The sequence below is a fragment of the Eleutherodactylus coqui genome, chromosome 12 (genome assembly GCF_035609145.1).
Source record: "Eleutherodactylus coqui strain aEleCoq1 chromosome 12, aEleCoq1.hap1, whole genome shotgun sequence".
Taxonomy (NCBI): domain Eukaryota; kingdom Metazoa; phylum Chordata; class Amphibia; order Anura; family Eleutherodactylidae; genus Eleutherodactylus; species Eleutherodactylus coqui.
This window is the reverse complement of record NC_089848.1, coordinates 130,292,441-130,319,924: the sequence shown is the minus strand read 5'-3', so window position 1 is coordinate 130,319,924 and position 27,484 is coordinate 130,292,441. Positions and strand designations below refer to the sequence as shown.

At 45.4% G+C, this 27,484-nt stretch overlaps 1 protein-coding gene across 9 annotated transcripts in view; it reads right to left on the bottom strand.

Annotated features, from left to right (window-relative positions):
• Positions 1-560: 560 nt before the first annotated feature.
• Positions 561-27,484, bottom strand: part of KIAA1217 (KIAA1217 ortholog) — a 392,222-nt gene continuing 365,298 nt past the window's right edge. For 7 of the 9 annotated variants that reach the window (XM_066585321.1, XM_066585323.1, XM_066585322.1 and 4 more), the window contains 10 exons: positions 19,772-19,899; positions 17,727-17,874; positions 16,243-16,723; positions 14,013-14,184; positions 12,771-12,901; positions 12,529-12,657; positions 11,443-11,562; positions 5,540-7,126; positions 5,043-5,168; positions 561-4,434 (listed from right to left, as the gene is read on the bottom strand). In XM_066585321.1, coding sequence (XP_066441418.1) covers positions 3,931-4,434; positions 5,043-5,168; positions 5,540-7,126; positions 11,443-11,562; positions 12,529-12,657; positions 12,771-12,901; positions 14,013-14,184; positions 16,243-16,723; positions 17,727-17,874; positions 19,772-19,899 — 3,526 coding nt within the window. In that variant the 3' untranslated portion in view covers positions 561-3,930. The remainder of the gene's footprint in view (positions 4,435-5,042; positions 5,169-5,539; positions 7,127-11,442; positions 11,563-12,528; positions 12,658-12,770; positions 12,902-14,012; positions 14,185-16,242; positions 16,724-17,726; positions 17,875-19,771; positions 19,900-27,484) is intronic. The other 2 variants (XM_066585329.1, XM_066585330.1) reach the window with 1 other exon arrangement.

The window sequence follows — 27,484 nt, the reverse complement described above, 5'->3', positions numbered from 1 at the left end:
AGAAGTAGTGCGGTGGCTCAGTGGTTAGCACGGTTTCTTTGCAGCACTGATGTCCTAGGTTCAAATCTGACCAAAGACAATATCAGCATGGATTTCTACAAATATTCATACAAACTCTATGCGGATGTTGCCCTTGGCCAGATTTAAACCCGGCGCTGACTACTGAGCCACATTTATTACGAAGAAGGACTTTTATGGCTCTTAGACAGTTCTATACACCAGTTTTGGGGGTATTGGTGAAGTTCCAGTTCGGCTCCAAATAATTTGAACTGAACTGAACTTTTTGCCGAAAGTTTGATTTTGCTCATCACCAACCTGGACCTTTACAAATCTGTCTGTCTTACAGCAGAGCGAGACTTCACTTCGGTCGGACAGCCAGAAAGCGGCCACACGACCTGTTTCCCCCGTGGTTTTCATGGACCGCACTGAGCTTACCATAGAACCCCATGTGTTGTAAGGTCAGTTGACTTGAATCGTGGGGGTTTTGTACCTTGTAGCCACCTGATGCTTCGTACTGAGAGGTGGCCCTCCTGTATGTTGAACGGGACGCGGGCCACAAATGACGTACAGAACGGCATGCAGCACTTTATTTTATTTCAGAAAAGTGACCTGCTTTGTACAGAGGCTTCTTACAGTAGTTATACAAAGTCATAAATTTACAAAATCTGTGCAAACTCTTTCTTTCCAAGTTGCCGATGTCTGAAAGCATGCAATACAATGAGAGTTAGGCAACGTGTGACTTGGACTGCAAATACTACCATCATCTGCTCGGCATGGCTAGCCCGGATGATAGTAGTTGCAGTTTCATTTCCCCTCCCCGATCCGGCAAACATTGCCCAACTGTACAAGTCATGAGCGCATCTCTATGTAGAAGTAAAAAGTATGTCTATGTACAAGCCTGTAAGACGTATTACAGGGCAGTATTAAAAATAAAATGGGTTAAGGGCTATGGTCGGCAGTAGCATTCTGGGAAATCTAAACCGATAAAATAGGTCATTCTTGTTTATACATATAACCACCGGTGCCGCTTAAAGGGGGTCCATCATCAAAAATATTAACCACAGTCTTTGCGGGTTTTCTAAGAAGGCCTCTGTTTGACGTTACATTATATAATTTAACTTTCTATAACTTTTACTATTATAAATAAAGTTCTCTTTGTTGATTGTATTGTTTGCCATAAAGTGAGATCACGGGACAGTGCTGCAAAATACTTTGTAGATATACAGGGGGATTCAAAAACCAGGGCCACCCGGAGGCTTCCGAATAAAACGATACAAGAAGGAAACTTTGTAGAACACTTAGATGGGTGGGAGAAAGTCCTTTGGGCTTTGGTTGTGGCTGTCGGCCATGTTAGTGGCAGCCATCTTGGATTCCGCTCAAGAAACTTCATTGGAGACGGGGGTCATGGGATTTATGGTTTTAAGGGTAGAATTTCATCAGAAATTGATAGGTGCAGTTATTTTTTCATTATTTTTAATATCTGCAACCATTTTCCATTTATGGATGATGTCATGTTGAATTATGTGGTATGGAAAGAATTACACGTCTTTTCAGGTACCAGATGATATTATTAACGACCTAGAAAAGAACTGAGATCATCCTGATGGTCAGTAACAGAAGTTGACGTGAGGTGGCCAAGGCTTTCAATTAGGAACACCCAGGAAGTCTCATGGGCTGGTAGAGTTGGAAGGGACCTCCAGGGTCATCGGGTCCGACCCCCTGCTCAATGTAGAATCACTAAGTCATCCCAGACAGATGTCTGTCCGGCCTCTGAAGGCTACAATTGAAGGAGAACTCACCACCTCCCGTGGCAACCTGTTCCACTCATTGATCCCCCTCACTGTCTAATATCTAATCTGTGTCTCCTCCCTTTCAGTTTCATCCCTTTGCTTCTAGTCTTTCCTTGTGCAGATGAGAATAGGGCTGATCCCAGTGAGTGACTCCAAGTGAGCGCACCAACTGTCCAGAAATTGATTCAGAAGTTCAGGAAAACTGGTCATGTCCAGGACAAATGGGAATCGGTCATCCAAACAGTGTTTCCGATCTCCGGGTGTCGAATGTTGTGCTAGTTGGCTTCATGAAGATTCCACATAAGAGTCCACTGGACACCATCGGTTCTGGGTTGTCCTGGACACAACCAGTTTACCTGAACTTCTGAGCCAGTTCCCTGACAGTTCCTGCACTCACTGGCCGTCATCCTGGGTGATCTTGTAGGAAAGCCTCAGCCGCCTCACACCAACTTCTGTTATCGGCCAACAAGATGATCTCAGTTCTGTTCTGGGTTGTTAATGGCATCTTCTGGCACCTGAAAGGACATGTGGCGAGTGTTCTCCATGCCAAATAATTCAACATAACTTTATTAATACTTAATATGAAAACAGCCATAACTGGAAAATGGTTGCAGGTAATGATACAATGACTCCAACTATCAACTTCTGATGAAATTCTACTCTTAAATCATGTATCATATGACCCCTCTTTATTATGGTTTCTTGGGCTGAACCCAAGATGGCTGCTAACAGGCACTACCGTGGTGCCAAAAGGTCCTCTCTTCTAAGTGTTCTACGTTTCCTAATTTTCCTTCAGAAGATCTTCCACGTGGCCCAGACTTTTGAATCACCCTGTAAACCGATCGATCAAGATGCAAAGAAGTTACACGACCTTGTAAAGCACAAAGGCTACAGACCAGGCGCATTTATAACACATGATGGAAGTCCATGGGGACTTCTAATAGTCTTATAATTTATAGTAGAGGGTGCATTATGTCTTAGCATACACATCTGAGCAGCTGCAGAACCCCTTTTTCAGAGGCATAACTTCTAGCTGCTAGGCACCCATGAAAAATCTGTAAGAGGGCTGCAACTATAATGCTTCATTCATAGTACTGGTGGTCTCATAGAGAGAAGAGAGCCCCTATGGGTCCCCTATGGCTCCAAGGCCCCATAATCATTACACCCCTACTCTTTCTGAAGAGTAGAGAAGAGCGCTACATATCAGTCTATCAATAAGAGCGCCCTGCGAAAGAGAACAGTGCCCGGTCATTTCTGCAGGTTGGTATAAGCGGCGCCCAGGTGGCTCCACCTATCCTGTAGAATCATCAGCTTTTGACATCAGAATATGACGATTATACAAGTATTTACAGACACGTCAATGAAGAATTCCCCAGCGCTGCGTATTATATACTGAGTATTGCCTATATAGTCTCGTAAGAAAATAATTTTATATTCCCTGATTTTCAGATTTTGCTTTAAAGGGGTCGTCCCACTTCTAGCTGTTTTCCGACATCTCAATACATTGCATAGTTAGCAGGGTTGGTACTACAGGCTAAGTCCCATTCACTTTAATAGGATTTAGCATGCAGTACCAGCCCTGGCCACTATGCAACGAACAGAGCTGTTTGAAAACAAGCTAGAAGTGGAACAACCCCTTTAAGACTTTTTTTTTGATGAAAGAATCCCTTTAAGAATATTTCACTTGGACGTCTCCCAAGTCTATAAACATATTCTATACGTCCCGTAGGAAAATAGTTTGGCAAAAAAAATAATAAAAGCGACGGTGATGTATACTTGAGAAAAATAGAAATCTGTAGTCAAAGCCAGCAATGATCGTAAAATAAAAGCGCAAAACTCCACGATTTCTCCTGCGAATCCCGTAATGAAAAATAGTCTATACAAAACAATCCGCGTCCTCACCTGATGGAAGCCGTCCTCGACCTTCCGGAGATAGACACACACATGCAGACATACAGTAGAGTAATATATACAGTCACACACGCACTAATTTACATAGAAACAGAGACCGATAAAAGAGGAGGCCTATAATTACAACAGCAAATATCTGGACACGGAGAATACCCATGTGTTATGTACAGAGATGGCGACAACATGCCAGCAGAGGGCGCTGTGGGTGGATTGCACTGAAGACACAGAGTTAGGAGGAGTCCTTGGTGATGGCGGCGATCTTGGTGGCGCTTCCGTTCTGTGACTTGTAGCTGGTGAAGCTAGGTGTGTGGATGGTACGGATGCTCTTCATACCTTGAGTCAGTGAAGTGGGAGAGACAGAAGAGGAGGGAGAAGTAGCAGAAGAGGAAGAAGAAGGAGGAGGAGATGGTCTGCCATTTGCATTCTGCAGTGAAAATGAGAGATGGTGACCTTTACCTGAATAGGGCGAACTTTGCAACTTTGACGTGCCGTTATGAACAGGACGGATGAGGGAGGAGGAGGCGTTAACGCTGCGACCGGGCTGAGAGTTAGAATGGGTTACGGGGCCGTGGGATTTGGCGGGGGCGCTATGAGAGTTAGAGGTATCGTTACACGGAGTGGAAACAGAGCTGCTTTTTCCAGTGTTAGGAGAAAGAGCTGGAATCTTAGAAGCAGATAAAGTAGGGGAAGCGGCCTTAATATCCCCACCAGCTTTCTTAGTACCTCCGTTAGCCTGCAAATAAAGATGGCGGGAGACAGGTTGTCAAAAGGGTTTCACATGAATACAACAACACGGGCGCAGGAGCAAAGCCCCCAAACAGAAACATTTTATTCGCTGATGTTCTCGCTGGACCTGGCAGAAACCATAAAGCACAAGAAAAGGTTTTAGGAGAACTGGAGATGTGGAGGACGTGGCGCCCCTCTGTGCTCTGCATGCTGTGTGAGAAGAATGGTGGTCAGATGGCAAGCGGTTAATGGAATGCGGTGGGACAGATGTGTTAGTACCGGACGACATAGACACCATTGCACACACGTGCGCTCTGATTTTTGGGGCGTGTTACCATAGTAAGCCAAGGTTTTTGTTGATCTCGGTTGGACATCTTGAGGTGGAACAAAGCAGTGGGTGGTTTTATTGCAGGCATGCAGAGATATGGCGAGAGTGAGACAACAGGACTTAAGGATTTCTCATGCCACCAGATCCAGAAATTCAACGAAAACAAGAGCGAAAGCAAACGCCATCCTTGTTTTGGTTACATTGATTCAATAACGTGGCTTGAAAGTTTTTTAAAAACTTTTTTTTTTTGGGGTCCTTCCAAAATGGCTGTTCTAAGGTAAAACTACCTGTCTGAATTGACGCTGTGGCTCCTGTAGCTTTGGTGGTTTGCTAGTTTTTTCAACGCTTCCTTGCCTAGTTTTAGAAGACATTGGTATTGGCATTCTGCTGCTTTGTGGCGCTCCGTTTGATCCCTGTAGGAACAGCCAACGGCAAGAAGAGAGACAGAAAAACAAAACAAAAATCAAATAAACAGAACTGATTTCATCCAGCGTTCACATTCCATGCTTGATCAACATCATATCAATCTTTAGGCATGCAGTAGAAACATCAGAGGTTAAAGCCATAAAAACCATAGGAGAAATTTAAAAAAAAACACAGGTCAGGTCAATCAAGCAAGTTTTTTTTTTAGTTCTTCATCTGCCCATCAACAAGTTACCAAGCGTAGTAAACCAGTAGCTTGTTAGACACCTAAAGGAAAAGCCAACCACCAAAAGAACACCACTCAAGGCACCAAGTTGTCATCGGCACACCGTTAGGCTTTGGAAGTCTTGAGCACTGGTACCTTTCGTGCTGCAGTAGGCATGGAAGATGGAAACTCTACAAGAGGCTTTGTATCGTCCACCAACGTGGATCCTTTGGCAACCACAGGGGTTATTGTCAATGTTTTGTTATAGTCTCTGGATTCTGTGAGATCACATCCTGTTTTTGGTGTCATTCCACTTATCGTACTTTCCAGCTGTTTGATGGTTTGCTCCAGACTGTCTAAAGTTCTGTATGTATTTTGCCTTATCTCATCGGTCCTGGACACAGAATCCAGTTCTTCGAGTTTGAGGGCTTCAGGTTGGATATGGTCTTCCTTGCTCTTCGATCTTTCGATTTCAAACCTTTTTGCTTCCTTGTGTTGCTTGACAGTGCCATCAGATTCTTCTTCGTCCTCGTAGACCACAACCTGTAAAGTCTTCTTCCCAGTCTTTGTCCCCGTACGGATGGCTTGGGTCAGAGCCGCCAGCTGTTTTTTGGGAAATTTGAACTTGAACTTTTTCTTTACGTCTTGCCTCTGACCATACTGGTAGTCGGACGCATCTGACTTTTCTTCATCTGCAAGGAGTCCTTGGGGGACGTGATTATCCTGAAACATAGTCTGCTTCATCTCGGAAAGGGATGGATAGTTAAATCTGAACTTGTTTGGTTTCAAAACATGATCCGTATTGTAGACCATTTTGGTTTCCTCAACCTTTTCTCCTTTGGGTGGATGGACACTTGATTCCCTTTCTTCCTCTTCCTCCTCTTCCTCATCGATCTTTGCCGCTGACATAATTTTTTCCAAATCATCGTCACACTCTTCGAATATTGTTGACAACCTTTTATAGGCAGATCTTATATCCATTGGTTCATCAAATATGATGATGACGGGCTTTTTGTCAGTGCACACAACTTGATCTTGTGGGTCGGAATTGTGGGAAGGGATGGTTTTAACATTCTCTCTATCAACATTAACCGTTTGCACCTCTGCACCCTTCCGGTTTACAATATCTTGAACTTCACCTGTTGACAGGACCTGCACCTCCGTATTCGTGATCATAAAAGCAATGTTATCTGCCGGAGACCTTGGCTCACTTGGTGAGACAGCCGGAGAGTCAAGGTCCTCAGACTGCTGACCGGTAGTCCTCCGAGAATTCTTTTGCCGTAATATAACTGTCTGGCCTAAATCTAAGTAAGGCATTCCTTGTTCTTGATTTACAGCGCTACCTACTGGGTTGTCTTGACTCTCAGTGCTAGAAACCTTGACAAATGTGGAACTCGACTCTGAGATTTTGTGATCTGTTCCTCCAATGACCGCTTCTGGGATTGTAGAGGTCAAGTGTTTTAGGTTTTCCTTGTTATGGAATCTATATACAGCTGTGTTGACTGATTCTTCATTTCTGACTTCCTTTTCAGGTTCCTCCCTGACTGTTGAGCTAGGCTCATCCCTACCTATGAAGAGACTGTAGGTAGACTGTTCATTCACTACAGCCTTCTCCACCTGCCTAAACTGAGCAGAACCAGGTGCAGAACTTGGTATAGGTTGCATTTTCCACTTTTCTTCTGTGCTTTCAACAAGTTTTGGACTTTCGGGACTTACACGTTCGTTAGGAATAATGCATGACACCTATGGGGAAATATTAGAGGGGAAATCAACTTGTTAAACACAATTCCTCTTTCAAGAAGGATAAAGTTATTCTACGTCAAGTCAGGGTTAGGCAAGTTGGTTATTTCAGAGATGACATATTGAACTATATTATGCCTAAAAAAGATTAATAGAAGCGTTTACAACAGTAATAACAGCTGGGAAACCATCATATAAGGTGGTGGTAAGGCCAAAGTCTTCCCTTTTAATGTTAGGAGTTCAAAAATTCCAAAAATTGTTTGGTCTTCACAAACTGCACCAGTGGAGGGGACAGCTGTGCCCCATGTTAGTGCAGCAAACAAGTTAACACTTGCAGAGGATCTATTGCCATCACATCTTAGCTGGGTACGTAGATCAGTGGTTCCCAACCAGTGGCTTAGAAGACACTTATGGCTCCAACCCCTTGTTGGGTGGCTCACCATGGGAGTCCTGAGTTATGCTGGCAATTGGCATTATTGCAGACATGTCATAACCACCAAGTAGCAGCAGCTCACACGGCATAATACTGACCTTCACATTGAGAAATTGTGAACACTTGTTGCAAAATGTTTCAGTCTGTTTGTCTACATTCAGGCTCGGGTTACACGGTGACTCTGGGTGCAAAACATACTGAATGCCCAAAGATCGCTCTAAGACCCTGCTACATTGCATCTAAAGTAAGTGAATGCCATCATGTGACTCAGAAATGACCACAACGTGACAATCCATCAGGTTTTGCAATTGTTGAGTCGTGGTAACGAGCGAGTTGCAACAAGATAGCCTTCACTTACATTGTAGTGTGATCTTTGGCCAGGTCACGTATGTTGCTTTCGCCGTGTAGCTCCAGCATCCATTGTTCAGTAGACTGTGGTTCCTGACCATTACTCAAAGTTGAATGTAGCTGACAAGTTACACAGGTTGGGGACTTCTGATTGGCTAACCAAACTGCTTCATGTTGCTTCCGTTTTACGTACGGAATTCGGACATGTCCTGGCCTGACAACATATGCGCGTGTGATGCTTGAGTTTGGGTCAGGAGACCAGCAGTCAGGCCGGAACACATTTCTGAAGTCTGTATGCAAAACAGAGGCAACATAAAGTAATGCGGTTAGTCTTTTGGGTTAAGACCACAGAAAGAACTGCTGGGAATTTGTCAGGTAAAAACATGCAGTTTTTGAGCCAGATTGGCTGCAAATCTGATTTTTTTTTTGTATACCATGTGTGGACCCTTATAGTGCCTTGTGGTCTGCAGCAGTGCATTCTGGGAGAGTCTTTTGAGGCAACTACCTCCTATTAGGAATAGTGTTAAGCAAACAGACTCACTAGAACCCTGTTTTGGGGTTGGAATTTCCTAAAAGTTTGGTTTGGCACGAACCCGAGCCGAGCTTCTAGCAAAATTCTACCTATCTACTGGTTTGGTTCACTCAAGACTAGTTGTGAACACCGGTGTAGAACACTGTCTACGAGCCATAAAAGCCTCGTATAACACTCAGAGTACAGGGCTTTTATGACTCTTAGACAGTTTTAGGAGTTTTCATGAACTTTCGGTTCGAAATAATTTGGACTGAGTCAATTTTTTGCAGAAGTTCAGCAAACCAGCCGAACCAAACTTTTCAAAAGTTCACTCAACCCTAATATTAGGGGGAAAAATTATTTACCAATTTTTAAATACGGCATTTAGACAACCCCAATCACATTGATTCGTAAAGGGGAGGGTGTCCTAGGTGAGGACTTTCCCTATAGGACGTCCATATGGCCCAATAGTGTAAATATTATTTTATGTTGCTGTATAGCAATATACGGTGCTTGAATAAAGGCTGCACCTCCCAGCATACAAATATTCAAAGTAAGCTCTGTGCAAGGAATTCTGGGAAATCTGAGTTTGGCATTACTTTGGAACAGAGTATACAATCAAGGTAGGTTCACATTTGGTAGTTTTCCTCTGGCCGGAAACAACAAGGATTGTACCATCTAAAAAAAGAGAATTCCCATTCACAGGGTCCATGAAGCTGAGCTGTGGGGCGTTTGGTGGGGTCCTTGTATTGTAGAGCTTCTTTAGCTCTTTTAGGGTCTTCCTGTGACTTGGGAGCATTGTGTTGCCCGTCAAGGAAAGAGAGTCAAACAGATTTTATGTAACCCTGCTGTGCTGTTATATCATCTACCATGGAGGAACTTGAGGTTTTCTTTTCTTGACAAAGCCTGGTTGGTCGCAGTCATCTCAGAGATAAAGGCATTTGTCCACAGTGCACGTGTTCGGGCTCCGACCTCCTTGGGGTCTCCTAATCATGAACCGTTAAGAGTCGAAGGAACCGCACTACAGACTGCTACTTCATATTCTGCCCTTTATTAGGTGTAGATGTAAATGGGTGCCAAAAGTTAATAAAAGATCTTGTAGCGACTTTTTGGACTTGTTTCACCCTTCAGCGGGCACCTGGAGTGTCAGAAGGATAAGTAAATGGGTCCCCTACGCAGGATACCACAGATAGGGGGTCCGGATCCCCCATAAATCCCACTGAAGTAGCAGTGTCTGGTGTGACAGGAACCCGTGGGATGAGGGGACTCGTTAAAGGGTTTGTACCAAGATTTCAAGTTATCCTCTATCCACAGGATAGGCAATACCTTGATGATCATTGGGGGTTTCACTGCTTAAACTTCCAATAATCTTGAACAGGACTCTCGAGTCCCATTCTGCCTGTGACTACGGGGGTCGCTTCTCCCTCTGCAGGGATGTCACTCTGAATGGAGTGCTTGGTCAGCGGTCCTTTCATTTCAATGGGGCTGATATAGCAGTTCCACTGAAAGTGAATGGAGTGCCAGTGAGCTTGCTCCTCTCCTTTTCACTGCAAGGGGTGCAGTAAGCCCACAGTGAGGGGGACTTGGGACCTCCGATCTCAAGATAGTTGGGAGTTGCACTGGTGGATAGGGGATAACTTGAAATCTTGGTGCAAACTGTTTAACGTGCTATCCTTCAGACACGGTAGTAGCCTGATAAAGAGTAAGGGACTCCCTCTAGAGGGTTAACGTTACCATAGAGGCTAATTGAAAGACGGGCCAAAAATTGCACCAGACTTGCCGAGTGCATCAAAATTTGCACCAAAGTTTGGCGCAGCAGAACTCAGCATGCTCCCGGAGAACTTTCTTGGCTCGATGTCCGGTGGATTTAAGGACCGCTAAAGTGACTGTTAAGTTTGACACTCCAACATACAGCCCCCCATGCCTCAGCTCCTTGAACTTTGAACTGAGTTGCTGAAAAAAAGGACTTTTAAATTGTTAAAAACATTCTTAACCAAGAAAAATTAACAGACCAATGAAAAAGTACAGACGTACATGCAAGCTGGAAAGTGAGGGACAGGAGCAACCACTAGGATGGTTGTGTTAAAGAGGTTTTCCAGAACTTAAATACTGATAACCTATCCTTTAGCTAAGTCATCAATATTAGATCAGTGTGGATCCAACTACAGGGACCAGCGCTGATCAGCCATATGAAGTGGCCATGACTTTTGGGCAAACGCTGCAGCCTCTGCTTTGTATAGGGGGCACAGTGACATATAATTCATAGTGGCTGTGCATGATATTACAGCTCAACACCATTCACTTGAATGAGACTGAGCTGCCAAATGGTCATGTGACCGATGAATGTGACGTCATAGGCCAAAGAAGAGTCTGCGGAGCTTTCCAAAACGGCTGATCGGCGGGGGTTCCAAGAGATAGACCCACACTAATCTGATACTGATCACCTGTTCTAAGGATACGTCATCAAAAGTGTTGAGCAAACCAAAATAGTTGTACCCAGCTTTGGGTCAAACTTTACTAAATGCTTTGTTTGGCACAAACTCAAACTTCAGACGGTCCGTCTTGGCCAAAAGAAGGAAAAAAGACAAATGAAGAAGATGGAAAAAGAAAGAAGGAAAAAAAATACTTTTTTCCCTCTTTCTTTATTAACCTTGCCTTAAAAACAGCCCAGAATTCCTTAGATACACTCCCAGGTGACCCATGAGTGTTATACGGGGCTTTAATGGCTCCTGGACAGTGCTATACACCAGTTGTCTGGGTATTGGTGAAGTTGTGGTTCAGCTCAAACTAATTCGGACCAAAATGAACTCTTTGCCGAAACTCGGCAAACCAGCCCAAACCAAACTTTTTAAAGGTTCACTCATCACTAGTCATCAATATGAAAGTCCCAGAAAACCCCTTTTATGTTTGAAATATCTTGTAAGTCAATTAGCTGTGGGGCATCTAGAAGCTAGAAGGGTTATTTGGTAACCGGGTTAGTCAGTAAAGGCCAAGAAGGTTATGAATAGGCCTTAGAAATGACATTACCTTCTTCTCCTTCGGTAGAGCTAAACCCGAAGGTCTGAAATCTCTCTCTTGAACCTCTGCTTTGGGGGGCTCATACTGCACCTTTGAATGAATTTCCAATATAGAACACTTCTGGAAAGCCTACAAGATGTAGAGCGTTACATACAATGGAGCTTATCTGACTGGCAGTAGATAGTCTGTAGTCTCTGACATCAACGTAACACACATGTGGCTATAGTTCTAACCAGTGGTGCCCAAGCAAATGAATAGGTAGGAGGACTCCTGTACATTGGATACTTTGCCCAACCCCAGAGAACAGACAGGAAGCAGATTAGGGTGGCGCTGTCTATAGGATGGCGCTCTGCCGCAGAAAGAGGCAGCCACCTGTGAAAGGATGCCGATTGGCTGCTCATAACTTATAGGAGGGTGGAGCTGCGAGCCCCATGCCGTTGTGGTGTGGAGGCGTTAATCATTGGTTTAACATTCCAGGTTAAAAAAATCTCTATAAAACTTGGTATCACGGTAACCGTGCTGATCCAGATAAGATAGTTACCATGTTGATTTTACTAATCGGTAAATCGGGCAGCAGTGGCATTTCTGGACATGTCCTCCCCCCCATCAAAAAAAAAAAAGAAAGAAACGTTCTACAACACATTCCTCGGAGTGGGGCCATTAAAATATACAACTAGTCCCATTAAAAAAAACAAGCCCTCATACGAGGTCGCTGTGAATAATGGCTCTTGCAATGCAGAAATGAAAATAGTTTGCTGATTAAGGCATAAAATAGTCCGGTCATTAGGGGGTTAAAAAACACTGAGGTTCCCTTAAAAAAACAAAGCAAAGAAAAACAAGAGGGTACAGAAGAAGAGGTGTTCATGTAGGTCTAACACTTGTCTCTAGAAAACGGATGAAGCCGAGGGCCTTATTAACCCTTATGATAAAGGGGATTCATCGCCACCGGCCTGAGCTATAGTCAACACAATGCCATTCGGCATATTTGTGGTAATGGTGGCCTCACGCATCCTCACCCAACTCCCCTACGAGGAACAATCCTACAACGGTTTTCTAAAAGGCAACACACGATGTTCTACATGAAAGGAGAGTTACCTGAAGTTCGGCCATGATTCTCTCTCCTTCCTCTTCCTCTTCATCCTTCACTTGGGAAGTCTTGATGGGAATCTCCATCTCTGCTTGGCTTGTTTTCGGTGGCACCGGTGGAGGAACGTCTTCTGAGTCCTGTATGGGTTTGTAAAGACTATATGAAGATGTTGCCGGAATCCTTATATAATCCTAATTAGATGAGCTGATTACGTCACATGAAGGGCAATTAAATAATCAACTCTCTTCACCTTGCTATCTTTCCAGTCTGACGTCCATGAGCTGCTCAAACCACTTCCGAGGGGGTACATGCGGCGCGGAGGGGGTGGAGGCGGAGACTTCGTTAGCTTATCATTTTCTTGCTCACTTTCTTTACCCCCTTCTAGAACCAAAAAAATTCAAGTCAGAACCGTAGTCAGTGATTGTCCTGCACAACTTCATGCTGATGCTCGGTCAGATGTCCAACTCTGGGATTGGTTGCATCTGGTTGTAAAGGCTGTATGGAGGGGATTCTGGAGCCACATCTGCTCTATACCTGGTGCCTAGCAGCATTTCTGACAGTTGACAGTTAGTTCTGATTGTGGCAAACTCTTTAGATGCACAGTCAGCTTTGACCGCGGCAGCTAAACGGTCTGCAGAAGGGGTTACCTCTTCTTGAATCCTGTCGGCACCCCCCACAACGTGACTGGGTGGTGCTGATGGATTAGCATGGCCACAGAGAGCCCACTGATGGTTCCCAGCGCTGCCATGCACAGATACCTTTCAAATCCTGTTCATAGCAAAGTTTGATAACATAAAAAAAAAAAAAAAATCGCTATATACTGCAATGCTGAGATATTACAGTATATAGTACAAGACATTCAATAAACACAAGTTCAAGTCCCCTGTGGGGACTAAATAAGTGTAAAAAATTTTTTTTAATTATACATATCGTATATTTTAACAGTAAAAAAAAATTTTTTTTAATATATTTATCCTGCACGGTGAAGGGCAAAAAAAAATGACAGAAGTGCCCCCCCCCCCCCCTGCCTACACTATTCTGGCTCCCCAAAAAATTGTCAAAAATAAATAAATAAATTTAAAAAAAGGTATCAAAAGTCGTACGTTCTCCAAAGTGATACCAATAGAAACTATAGCTCACCCCACGAAAGCAAAGCCTCACACAGCCCAATTGACGGAAAACCTCCTATGCTCAGGTTTCCTCCCACCTATGTCATCCATTGACAGTGAGTGGAGAAGACCTCCCATTGGACAAATTCAAAGCGGCAGAAGCTGAATTTTTAAGACTTGTAGCAAAATCATCCAAAAACAAGCAGACACCCAAACGAGTGGCTTCCTTTATGTCCCCTTCATTCTTTATGAATTCTAGTTTATGCCGTGGGTTAATCACTACTGGTCTAAACTATATTCAACACAATGCCAATCTGCAGCTTGTAAAGCCACAATATAATGCCAGTAATAAAAGGACAAAGTCCTATATAAATTGATCATACCATTGACCTCTAGCTTTTCTATGTTCTCGGTTTTTGAAGTCTGAGATGGCATTTCTAGACTGGGGATCGACTTCATTATATTGGCTTGTGCTTCCTCCAACATTTTCTCAAACTCTTTCCCATTGTAATGGTCCAGATTCTGTCTTTTTTCTTCAAATTTCCTCTCTGCTTCCTAGAAGTAGAAATGAAGACAGGTATTCAATGCACAAGGAGTTGAAGACTATAGGAATGCTATCAATCTGCTGCAGAGCTGCCATTCTGAAATTAAAATTTGGGAAATGTAATAAACTGGAGTAAAAAAACGAGTATGGAATATAGTGAGAACTGAAGGCGCCCGTCAACAACAGCCAATCACTGCAACCAGACAATATTACCAGGCGCATGAGCAAAATGACACCATAATGGATCAAGACAAGAATGAACTTAGAGCTTGACCTTTGGATCAGGTAGTAGGATCTGACTGCCCCACTGGATATGTGCATCACAGAAAGGGAAATATAAAGAGTGTCATCGGTGTCCCTCACAGGTGTAATTGGCTCCCTCATTTGGCAGTTTTGGCTGCCTGCATGCTGAGGTGGTGCACACGTTTGCCCTCCTGTGTCACAAAGTATCTGGCTGTTTTCAATGATTGTTTTTGTATTTCCCTTTCTGTGATACATTTATATTAGTGTAGGGACTCACAAAATGTGAGGATACTTGACGATTGGCTCGTGAGCTCAAGTATTTTGGCCAACATCCAACGAATACCTCGCAATTATTATGTATTATTCACATGCAGCGCGGCTGTAAACGTCGGGGGAGCTCAGGGTGACATTACCAATCTGGTTCACTTTTAAAGGTGCAGGGCAGCCCACCGAACTATTATGGCATCATTAGTAGGTTGCTTGTCTGCATGGTGCACTACATGTATCAGGGTGGTCTGACACTTTGTATCTACTCTGTGCAGGAGTATACACTAAGCAGCCACCCCCCTCTATATTAGGAGGCAGTGTGAGTGGCTGTCTCATCGGTGTCCCTCACAGGTGTAATTGGCTCCCTCATTTGGCACATGGCTGCCTGCATGCTGAGGTGGGGCCCAACTGAATACGTGACCTATCTTAGGGAGAAGGTCCCTATAGATTAGGACCTACACAATTATAACAAAACCAATGGATCACATTTCACCCCCTAAATGGCCCATTGAGGAACGAATTAAGAGAAAAAAACTCATTCACCGCCCTTGTGATTCAAAAATGCTGAAAGGACTACGAAAGCATGGGGGACAAGACAAACTAAGGTTTATAGCATGCTGCTTTTAGCATCTTGATTGGTACTTATGGAAGGCCATTCACTGGACACTATTCTGCCCTCTAGTTTGGTGTTTTTGGGGCAACTCTACAATCAGAAGGTGAAGGCAAGATGTTGAATTCTACCAACTTTCTGAGGCTCTATAACAGGGGGGCACAGCTTTCTTTGGTCCTAGGAATATGTAGGCAGCTAAATAAATAAAACTTAGGGTTGTCCAGCTTTGAACTATTGATGGCTTACCCTCAGGATTGGCCTGCAAGGGGTCTGCCAGCTGGGATCTTAGCCAGTCAGCTGTTTTCTGGGCCAGTGCGCTTGTGCATGGAGTTGATCTGTGTACTAAGCAGACAGCTCTGTTCCCACTGCAGTGGCGCAGAGTAGAATTACAGGCAAATTTCCCATTCACTTCAATGAGAACTTTTCCTGTAATACCAAGCCTGGCCACTACAGTGAGAATGGAGCCGTCTGCTTCTGACATAGATTAGCTCCGTAGATTAGCGCACCACCTCAGCAAACAACTTATCAGTGGAGGTCCCAGGCAGCGGACTACTGCAGATCTTCTATTGATGCACTATCGATATGTTGAGGATAAACCATCAATAGTGTAAAGCTGGACAACCCCTTTAAAGGTCTCTTCTGAAACATTTATGACACAATTCAAAAATATATGCCATAAATGTCGGATAGATGCAGGTTCCACTTCTCCCATCTCCTGAGAGAATGGGGGATCTCATTCATCCCCAATCGGCACAGCAGAGAGTTGGACACTGTACATGTGTGTGGCTCTTTCCACTGTAGATTATGGGTGTTCTGCCAACAGCCTGGCATTGGGGTTGTGGTTGGGGGCCGCACAGAATGGCATCACAGGGTGCAGGCTGTGCTCGTCATCCTAATAATAAGACACTCAATGATCCAAGAATACCAAGTCCTGGAGTATTCCCTGTACCTCTATAGACACTGCCCGATTCCTGTAGCCTGCATGTTGAATTTCTTCAATAAACAAGCTTTGCGCAGAGGATCCGTTGAGTTGAGCCGTTGGCGCCGTTGGCGTTTGCTCTGGTGTCGCTGTAGCTGATGTGCTTGTTGACTGGTGGATTGCTGATGAATCTACTAAATGACTGCTCTGGCTACCGGAGTTAAAGGTATGGTTAACCAGAGCGGAGGAGTGTTGGGACTGCTGCATGAGGACGGGAGAGCTCTGCACGTGGTGAACCTTAACGCCAACAGACAGCGGCACCACTTCGGACTTCACGGAGGTTGTTTGGGTTTCTGTTGAGTTTCCCGTCTCTGTCTGGTTTGGCTGGAGGTAGACCTGACTTTTCTCTTCTTTGCTTTGGATCATTTCTTTTTCGGTAGCTTTTTCGCTGATGGTGTATTGGTTATTTTGATTGTAGTCAACAGTCTTAGATGATCCATCAGAAACATGTCTATGGTGACAAAGGAAAGTGGGTATTGTCAGAGGAGAAAAGTAAGTTTTTGAAAAATATTTTTGTAGTTTTTTAGGTAAATCACTTGCAGTACCACTTTCCACCACTCAAACATTAGCACATTCCTTCATCGGTAACAATGCAACAGCGCCGTGGGCCACGAGCTTCTCAAGATCTTGAACCTTACAACTTTTTGCAATCATGAATGTCATAGACACGGTGATAGATTTTTGATACAATATTATTACTTTATGTATCTTTTTTCCCTACAATGTAGGTCGTGTTCGACCCTTTGATCCCTTCCAGACCAGATATTTTTTCATACCCGCCTTCCAAGAGCCACAACGTGTTAATTCTTCTATCTATGGGGTTGTGTGTTCTGTAATTTCTATTGGTACCATTTTGGGGCCCACGCAGCACAATCCTGCCATGGTGGGTATTACTTTATGTTCTGACTGCGAGACAAATGAGATATTCTAATAGTTCAAACTTTTGTGACTGCAGCGATACCAATTGTGTTACTTTTTTGTTTTGCCTGTTTTTGGTTTCTTTTATGTGTAAACTGGGAAAAGGTTTTTTTTTTTTTTAACCTTAAGTTTTTATGTTTTTACATATTTTAAAAAAATCCAAGCTCTTTGTTAAATTGCTTTTTAGTCCCATTAGAGGATTTGAACTGGCAACTGTTTATTGCTTATACAATATACTGCAGTACTTTTAATGTCAAGGCTGTTAACGCACATGATGTCTATGGCCAATCAGCAGTCTCCATACCTGCCATGGCAGTTAATTGGCTGTAGCGGTCATGTGCTTAGATGGACATGTGACTGCTGAACCCAGAGGGGGATGAGGCCTGGGGGAAAGCCTGCAGCCTGCTGGACCTGGGATAGGTGACGGAGTGTTTTTGTCTTTTTTTTGGGAACATATTTCCTCTAGGGGATCGTTAACAACAAAATGCCCTACAGACCCCTTTAATAAGGGCTGGCGTAGGTTCAATAGACTTCACCTTCTTAAGGCAGACAGGGCGTCAGTCATGTTTCGTATCCTCTTCAGTAGGCTGTCCAGTTTATGAGGCTCTTCCTTCAGAAATCTCACGGCTTCCACCTCCACCCGTAAGACCGCCCTCATTTTGTTCTGCAGATATGGAAATTCTCCTACAAATACAAAGAGGGTATTTAAGAATTGCGCACACAGCAAGTGCTGCCTTGTTTTTGCATCGACCATATGCCAATGTAGATCAAAATAATGGAATTTGCTTGAACTGCCCCCAAATGTCTATCAAATACGTTCAGGAGGTAAAACTTCGCCCAACTACCAACGCTACATGGTAACCAACAGCAAGAATGAGATCGCTGATCTTTCTACGTTCCTTTGTTTGACTGATGGAAAACTATCGATTTGAATGGTTTTCTCCATAACATATCGCTAGCTGAGTCACTCTGCACGACGGGCATGATGCCACGCAGGTTCCTGCCTTCAACAGCTAATTGGCATTATTGTTCTTTCCCAGATTCTATGCTCCCTTTCCAAAAAATGCCTTGACCTTATAGGCAATAACATTGACTGATAGAGCCAAGTACTGATGTCGGTTGCTTCTTTTATTAAAGGGGTTGTCCACTTGTAAACTATTGATGGCCTATCCTTAGGTCAGACCATCAACAGTAGATCGGAGGGTCCACCACTCGGGATCCCTGCTGTTCGCTAGGCCAGTAATGGCCAGTTCATTTCAACAGGACTGATGGAAATAGAGTGCAAGTGCTTGGCTATCTCCACCAGATGAATGGCGTGACACCGGGCATCCACAACTGCGGCCCCATTCAATCTCCTGCTCTCTGTGGGAGTGTGGTGGGCGCACTGTGAAACGTAGGGGACACGAGATCCTAGTTTTCAGGATCCGTGGGCTCCTCAGCGCTGAGAACCCCACTGATTAGTGCTGAGAACCCCACTGATCAGACTGATGTTGGTACAACCCCTTTAAGACTGGCATTTCATATGCCAGACCTGAAACAGTGTCCGGCGCGAGAAAAAAACAAACTGGCATGCTGGATCCTTTAAATGTGGAAAACCAATTACAGCTGATGGAACCCATTGACTATAAAGTGTTCTGGCCAGGTACCATAATGGTTTCCATTACTTTACAGTCAAAATAGCGCAATATATTTAATGGAAACCATGGCGGAAAGAAAGAACGAAAGTGTAAGTAGAGCCTTAGGTGGGCCTAACGTGTGAAGAGGCGCACACCTCCTCAAACATTAGGTTACCTTGGGCCGTCCGTTGTGATAAGAATACATCAGAAATTGTCATTTTTTCGCCCTAATTGGCTGTGATATTTTTACAGTATTGAAGCCACTAGATGGCGCTGTTTTATAGATTTTTGCTAAGGCAGTAAAAGGAGCTTATGATGAAATTCCTAACAAGCCATAAAATGTTTGATTTTATATGTAGTTATGCAAGATCGATGTTCTGACTACTCAGATGTGGAAAATGGCCGGCTGCCCAAGTTAAAGGGGTGTTCCAGAGACGGGATGTTTCTTCAAGTTATCACCCCTCCACTGAATTGATAAAAACTGATAGATCAATGGGGGACTGACTGCTGGGACCCCCATAATCCTGAGAGCAGGGGGTCCCTTTTCCCCATTCCGCCTCAGCTTCAGGTGGCTTCTCCCACCTGCAGTGACGTCATTGAATGGAGTGCTGTCCGTGCAGGTGTGATTGCCGCTCCATTCATTCCAACGAGGCTGACGGAAATGGACAAGCGCCTTCTACTCCGCTATCTCTGGCAGTCCTACTGAAAATGAAAGGGGTGGCACTGAACATGCGCGAGAAACGGTTCATTCAATCTCCTCCTTATTGTGAGCTTGCAGTGAGAATGAATGGGGAGACGCCCCTCCCCCTCTCCCGTTATCAGGATCGGTGGGGGTCCAAGTGGTTGGACCCCAACAATCTATCAATTTTCCCCCATTTGGTGGATTGGTGAAAGCTTGGAGAAAACATCCCATCTCCGCAATAACCCTTTAAACCTGGCTACCGGTCAAGCTTTTCAGTTCCTACCTTTCAGATTGGACACCGCTTCACCAATCTGGCGCAGGACAAATGCCCGATCTTCCACGTCCTTCAGGGTGACCGCTCGGGAAGAGTTTGGTTCCTTCTTCATGTCTTCTACAAAACTCTCTAAGTCACTAAAATATAAGCAACCAACGACATAAGACACGACCCGCACAGTCCTTCCAACCTGATCCCTAATCTCTGGGTGAACTATTCGCTGACACAAGAATTTACTTCTAACGATTTCCTAAATAAATCTGGATCCAAGATTTCAGCTTTCCCAAAGCAAATTATTTGAAATTTAAATGCGGCCAGAAACATCTTTTACTGCAGAATATACTGTCAATACCGTCCACGTGGCACAGAGAGAGCCGGGCATGGTGCTGCCTAGGGCTGGAGAGGAGCAGAATCACCCAATGTTGGCAGAGGAGCAGAGAGGAATGCTCCCGACCCCAGGGCAATGCTGCAGGACTCCCACATAAGAGATTGTAAGTGAGGCCGGCCGTGCTAAAACTGGAGAGATGCACATCGATCAGACTAGCGGTGGAAAGTAAGCAGGCCTGTGGTGAGAAATAGAGGGTACCCTGAGGGCATTGAACGGTTCACAGGCTGAGTTACTTGGAGAGGCATTGCGAGTGTATACAGGAGCGGGCCCTTCTAATGCGCTGTTGTGAAGTGCAGACTACCAAGGAGAAGCTGTGCATTATATTCTGTCATCTGTATTTCTTTTTAGACTGTATCACTAGTAGTTAAAGGAGATGTCCCGAGGCAGCAAGTGGGTCTATACACTTCTGTATGGCCATATTAATGCACTTTGTAATGTACATTGTGCATTAATTATGAGCCATACAGAAGTTATAAAAAGTTTTTTACTTACCTGCTCCGTTGCTGGCGTCCTCGTTCCCATGGTGCCGACTAATTTTCGGCCTCCGCTGGCCAAATTAGCCACGCTTGTGCAGTCCGGGTCTTCTGCTCTCTTCAATGGAGCCGCTCGTGCAGAATGCCGACTCCGTGTAGCTCCGCCCCGTCACGTGCCGATTCCAGCCAATCAGGAGGCTGGAATCGGCAATGGACCGCACAGAAGCCCTGCGGTCCACGGAGGGAGAGGATCCCGGCGGCCATCTTCACCGGTAAGTATAGAAGTCACCGGAGCGCGGGGATTCAGGTAAGCGCTCCGGTAAGCTTTCTTTAGGTCCCTGCATCGGGGTTGTCTCGCGCCGACCGGGGGGGTGGGGGTGGGGGGGGGTGGGGGGGGGGGTCAGTCAGTTACGACAGTCACCCATCTGCAGTGTTACTCCCCTACGTGTCCCTCTGTGCTTCCACTTCCAATGATTGCCCCTCATCAGTGTGCAGCAAGTTTCTGGCTTGGCTAGTGAGGCCTATAGATGGGGGAGGGGGAGGCGTGTGACAGCTATAATAATATGCCAACATGTGTAGATTGTAACTAATAGTACGGGGTGCTTCAAAAGTCAGGGCCACCCAGAATATCTTCTGAACAAAAACGGATACAAGTAGGAAACGTGGTGGGACACTTAAATAGGTGGAGGAAGACTTTTTAGCACTATGGTGGTGCCTGTCGGCCATCTTGTTTTAACCCTTTCCAATCTAATTTTGGATTCAGGGTTTCCTAAAAGGCTTTCTCTTTTTGCTGTTATACAACGGTGCCATCTGCTGGCTAAAGCCAGTGTGTGTGCACCAGAGAGGCTCTGACAGCGGAGTGGCTGGCAATAGACGGTAAGAATACCCTGTTGGACATCTTCTGACATTGAAGCTGTACAAGCTTCAATCACAATGTAGGAAGACATCAGACAGTGGATTGGAAAGGGTTAAACCCAAGAAACTTCAATGGAAAGGGAGTCATAGGATATATGATTTAAGGGAAGAATTTCACCAGACGTTTATGGGGGCAGTCATTTTTTGACACCTGCAACTGTACACATAGTTCATCATAGCTTTATTAATACTCAGCGTGACAGCCATAACTCGATGATTGTAAATCACTAATTGCATGTCAGGACATCAATGAGATCATCCTGATGGTCGGTAACAGAAGTTCAAGTGAGGTGGCCGAGGCTTTCAATCAAGAACATCCACTGAGAGCATGAACTGTCAAGAAAGTGATTCAGAAGTTCATGGAAACTTAACCCTTTCCAATCCAATTTGTATCCTAGTTTTCCTAGGTGACACGTTGGATAGGCTCAGACAGCAGAGAGGCTGGCAATATTCAGTAAGAGAACCCCGACTGACGTCTTCCAACATCAGAGCTGTACAGCCTTAAATTATAATGTCTTCAGAGATCAGACAGTGGATTGGAAAGAGTTAATACTCAGCATCACATCATCCATAACTCAAAAATGGTTGCACATATTGAAAAAAAAATGACTGCACCTATCAAATCCTGATGAGATTCTACCCTTACATCATGTATCACATGACCCTCTTTACTTTAAAGTTTCTGGGTCTGGATCCAAGATGGCTGTCAGCAGCGTGGCCGACAGCCACCATCATAGTTCATGATTTTTTTCCCGCAAACCACCTATATATTCTGCAAAGTTTCTTACTAGTAACTCTTTTGCTTCAGTAGATATTACCAGTGGCCCTGAGTTTTGAATCACCCTGCATTTTTAAGTGAATCCTCAGGTGCGTCCCAACAAGAGATTACAAATAACTAGATGGACATGTGCTTTAGCATAGCAGGTATCTGGGCTGAAATCCTTGGGGGGGAGGGGGGGGGAAAGGGGCGCCTTGCAGCTTTGGCACAGTTTATGAATATATTCATAGATTTTTTTTTCCAATCTGGCGGTCTGTAATACTGATGGAGAAGTAGAAGGTTACTATCAGCACAGACCAGAGAGATGAGCAGGAAGATCCACCAATATTTCACCGCTTGTGAGATGAGCACCGGGATTTTCTAATGACGTGGTTCACAAGACGGAGGGTTCTACAATCACCCACAAGGTCCAACGGCTGAAAATGCTGGATGGGCTTAAAAGAACATTAGAACATTAGTCAAACTACTAACGACCACTTGACCATGAGTATGTATGTTTGTGTGTGAGTGCTTCTTATGCTCCACCCCCTGGTGACATCATTGCAAGTCCTAGAACATACATAAAACACAGAGCCTGACGGACAGAAGAAGAACAGTTAGGGCTCTTGGAAGGGGAGGGCAAAAATAACAAAGTGAGAATACAACTAAACCGCTATTACCTTAGACACAGCTCAGCAGTCCTGACAGAAGACACCAACCTACCATCACCACAGAGATCCGGTGGGCTGAAGGACCTGTGGTGATGTCACTGCTGTGGGAGGAGCCATTGTGCAGTTTGGTAGAAAGTACTGTATACTGGATAAGCTGACAGCAACTACTACCAGGACCTGTGATGATGTCACCGTCATGTGATCACCAGTGGGGGTGGAGTCAGGGACCACATGACATGGGGCTGATTACTGTATCCAGGAGTCAGCTGAGCTGGTGATGTCTGGAAAACAGCATGGATGCACCATGTAGCAGAGTTGTATGTGTGATGTGTGGGGATCATAATGGATGTACCATGTAGCACAGTTGTGTGGCGCACCAGAAACACTGGTACTATAATTTCCTAATAATTACTAGTCAACAGTCTATAAGCAGCCATAGTGGGATCTGTACTTCCACAGTTGAAGAACCTCAGGTAGCGGATCACCGGATTAGAAGCAAGAATTGTCGACGGTCTGTTTCTGGGAAGATTACCTAGAATTGCCCAATTCACTAATCGAGTCAACTGAGAAACTACTTAAAGCAGTTTCTCACCTTAAAGGGGTTGTCTCGCGAAATCAAGTGGGTCTATACACTTCTGTATGGCCATATTAATGCACTTTGTAATATACATCGTGCATTAAATATGAGCCATACAGAAGTTATTCACTTACCTGCTCCGTTGCTGGCGTCCCCGTTGCCATGGTTCCGTCTAACTTCGGTGTCTTCTTGCTTTTTTAGACGCGCTTGCGCAGATGCATCTTCTCCCTTCGGCTGGTCTTGGAAGCATCGGCGTTTTGGCTCCGCCTCTTTTTCGGGTCATCGCGTAGCTCCGCCCCCGTCATGTGCCGATTCCAGCCAATCAGGAGGCTGGAACCGACACACGTCATGGGGCGGAGCTACGCGATGATGCGTACAAGGGGGCGGAGCCAAAACGCCGATGCTTCCAAGACCAGCCGAAGGGAGAAGATGCATCTGCGCAAGCGCGTCTAAAAAAGCAAGAAGACACCGAAGTTAGACGGGTCCATGGCGACGGGGACGCCAGCAACGGAGCAGGTAAGTGAATAACTTCTGTATGGCTCATATTTAATGCACGATGTACATTACAAAGTGCATTAATATGGCCATACAGAAGTGTATAACCCCACTTGCTGCCGCGAGACAACCCCTTTAAGTCCCTCCAATAGGTCATGCTTTGAGGATATCATATACAGAGAATACACGGGGCAATTTCCAAGGCACCAACAATAAAGACCGTGCGTGGCTGGCCTTAGCTACGTGTGACCCCAGCAGTCGCGTATGGTGCCTATGACTAACTTGTCATGGTGGGAAGCCCCAAGTAGGTGTAGGCTGGGGTCAATCATGTACCAGAGGATCATTACCCTTCGTGCAGCAGTGTCTTGCGGAGCTACATGAATCATCCACCTCCTGGCTGTCTCCTCAGTGCCTTCCTAGGCTCTGCTGTCAGCCCACCAGCGCCCCCGCAGCACAATCTTAGTTCTTCTACTGCATTTATGATATGAGCTTGGTACTGGTGCCGTAATCTATGTACTGAGCTTTGTCCTGGGGCTGTATTTATGTTGGGATCTTGGCTCTATTAGTTTAATTGGCTGCATGTGAAATTAGCCTCAAGGTTTGAGCCCGAGATATGGTAATTTCAGTTGATTGCTAAGTGATGTGACTGGTGACGAGTTCTGTACATCACTGTGGAATATGCTGGTGCTACAGGAGCGGATAGGAGATGGAGCGGATAGTATACGCATCTCTATGCACAATGATTTAGCGTCTTCTCCCGCAATGACGCAGGAGTACAACAGCTTAATAAATGAATTAGTGAAAACGGACGGCGGCGGATTTAGCGGCAGACAGAAGCGGATGATTGATTCCCCTGGACGCTCCCAGCTGTTGCACGCAGGAACATTCAGCCCGAGCGCTCGCAGGCACAGCAGCTGCCGATGTCTCGGAGAGGGATGGAGGCGCCGCGCCGCTGTCACTGGAAATCCAATAGTGGAGAATAAAATAATATAAAACCCCAAACCGGAACATTTCTATAAAAATGTCAGCGTCGCCGAGACTGTGCGGTGATTATGGATGTAGACCGAAGGCACGGAGATCCGGCAGTAAATACAGACAGATTATGTGTCCTCAATGACAAATGACCTTCTGCAGGAGGAGGTGGAATGTAAGCGTCGCGGAGTAGACAGGAGGAGAGGCGAATACGAGAAATGGTCACAACCTGCCAAGAGCCGCCATATACATCCTATCTATTACAGGAGGCAAGCAGAACGCCTCGCCGGGACAATCTACTTGTATCCATGCCTGAGTAATAAACTGCTCTCCCTTATGAAATGCTGGGAGTTGTAGTTCTATGGAAGTGACAGAAGTATTTTCCAGCAGGATAATGCTCAGCCACTCACACAGGGGGACAGAAGCCCCCACCACATTGGCACAATCCGTGGCCGCCCAGTCGTCAGATTTGTCACCAGTAGAACATGTATGAGAGCATCAGGGACACTAACAGCCCTAGGAGATTACACGATCCAGCGGCTCAGTTACAGCTAATGTAGAACAATATGTGGCAGGATACCATACAGAACCTGTACGCCTCCATGCCCCCCGTATCACATCATGTATCCAAGCTAGAGGCGGTATAACAGGGTACTAGAGCCTCCATGCCCCCCGTATCACATCTTGTATCCAAGCTAGAGGCGGTATAACAGGGTACTAGAGCCTCCATGCCCCCCGTATCACATCTTGTATCCAAGCTAGAGGTGGTACAACAGGGTACTAGAGCCTCCATGCCCCCCGTATCACATCTTGTATCCAAGCTAGAGGCAGTACAACAGGGTACTAGAGCCTCCATGTCTGCCCCGTATCACATCTTGTATCCAAGCTAGAGGCGGTACAACAGGGTACTAGAGCCTCCATGCCTGCATGTATCACATCTTGTATCCAAGCTAGAGGTGGTACAACAGGGTACTAGAGCCTTCAAGCCCCCTGTATCACATCTTGCATCCAAGCTAGAGGCGATAAAACAGGGTACTAGAGCCTCCATGCCCCCCGTATCACATCTGGTATCCAAGCTAGAGGCGGTATAACAGGGTACTAGAGCCTCCATGCCCCCCGTATCACATCTTGTATCCAAGCTAGAGGTGGTACAACAGGGTACTAGAGCCTCCATGCCCCCCGTATCACATCTTGTATCCAAGCTAGAGGCAGTACAACAGGGTACTAGAGCCTCCATGTCTGCCCCGTATCACATCTTGTATCCAAGCTAGAGGCGGTACAACAGGGTACTAGAGCCTCCATGCCTGCATGTATCACATCTTGTATCCAAGCTAGAGGTGGTACAACAGGGTACTAGAGCCTTCAAGCCCCCTGTATCACATCTTGCATCCAAGCTAGAGGCGATAAAACAGGGTACTAGAGCCTCCATGCCCCCCGTATCACATCTGGTATCCAAGCTAGAGGTAACCCAACAGTATACTAGAGCTAACATAGAACAATATGCACAAGATACCTAACCTGTATGCCTCCATGCCCACCCGTATCACATCTTGTATCCAAGCTAGAGGTGGTACAACAGAGTACTAGAGCCTCCATGCCCACCTGTATCACATCTTGTATCCAAGCTAGAGGTGGTACAACAGAGTACTAGAGCCTTCATGCCCGCCCGTATCACATCTTGTATCTAAGCTACAGGCAGTACAACATGGTACTAGAGCCTCCATGCCTCCCTGTATCACATCCTGTACCCAAGCTAGAGGCGGTACAGCAGGGTACTAGAGCCTCCATGCCCTCTGTATCACATCTTGTATCCAAGCTAGAGGCGGTACAACAGGGTACTAGAGCCTCCATGTCTGCCCCGTATCACATCTTGTATCCAAGCTAGAGGCGGTAAAACAGGGTACTAGAGCCTCCATGTCCACCAGTATCACATCTTGTATCCAAGCTAGAGGCGGTACAACAGGGTACTAGAGCCTCCATGCCCACCAGTATCACATCTTGTATCCAAGCTAGAGGCAGTACAACAGGGTACTAGAGCCTCCATGCCTCCCTGTATCACATCCTGTACCCAAGCTAGAGGCGGTACAGCAGGGTACTAGAGCCTCCATGCCCTCTGTATCACATCTTGTATCCAAGCTAGAGGCGGTACAACAGGGTACTAGAGCCTCCATGTCTGCCCCGTATCACATCTTGTATCCAAGCTAGAGGCGGTAAAACAGGGTACTAGAGCCTCCATGTCCACCAGTATCACATCTTGTATCCAAGCTAGAGGCGGTACAACAGGGTACTAGAGCCTCCATGCCCACCAGTATCACATCTTGTATCCAAGCTAGAGGCGGTACAACAGGGTACTAGAGCCTCCATGCCCACCCGTATCGCATCTTGTATCCAAGCTAGAGGCGATACAACAGGGTACTAGAGCCTCTATAACCGTCCGTATCCAATCTTGTTTCCAAGCTAGAGGTGATACAACA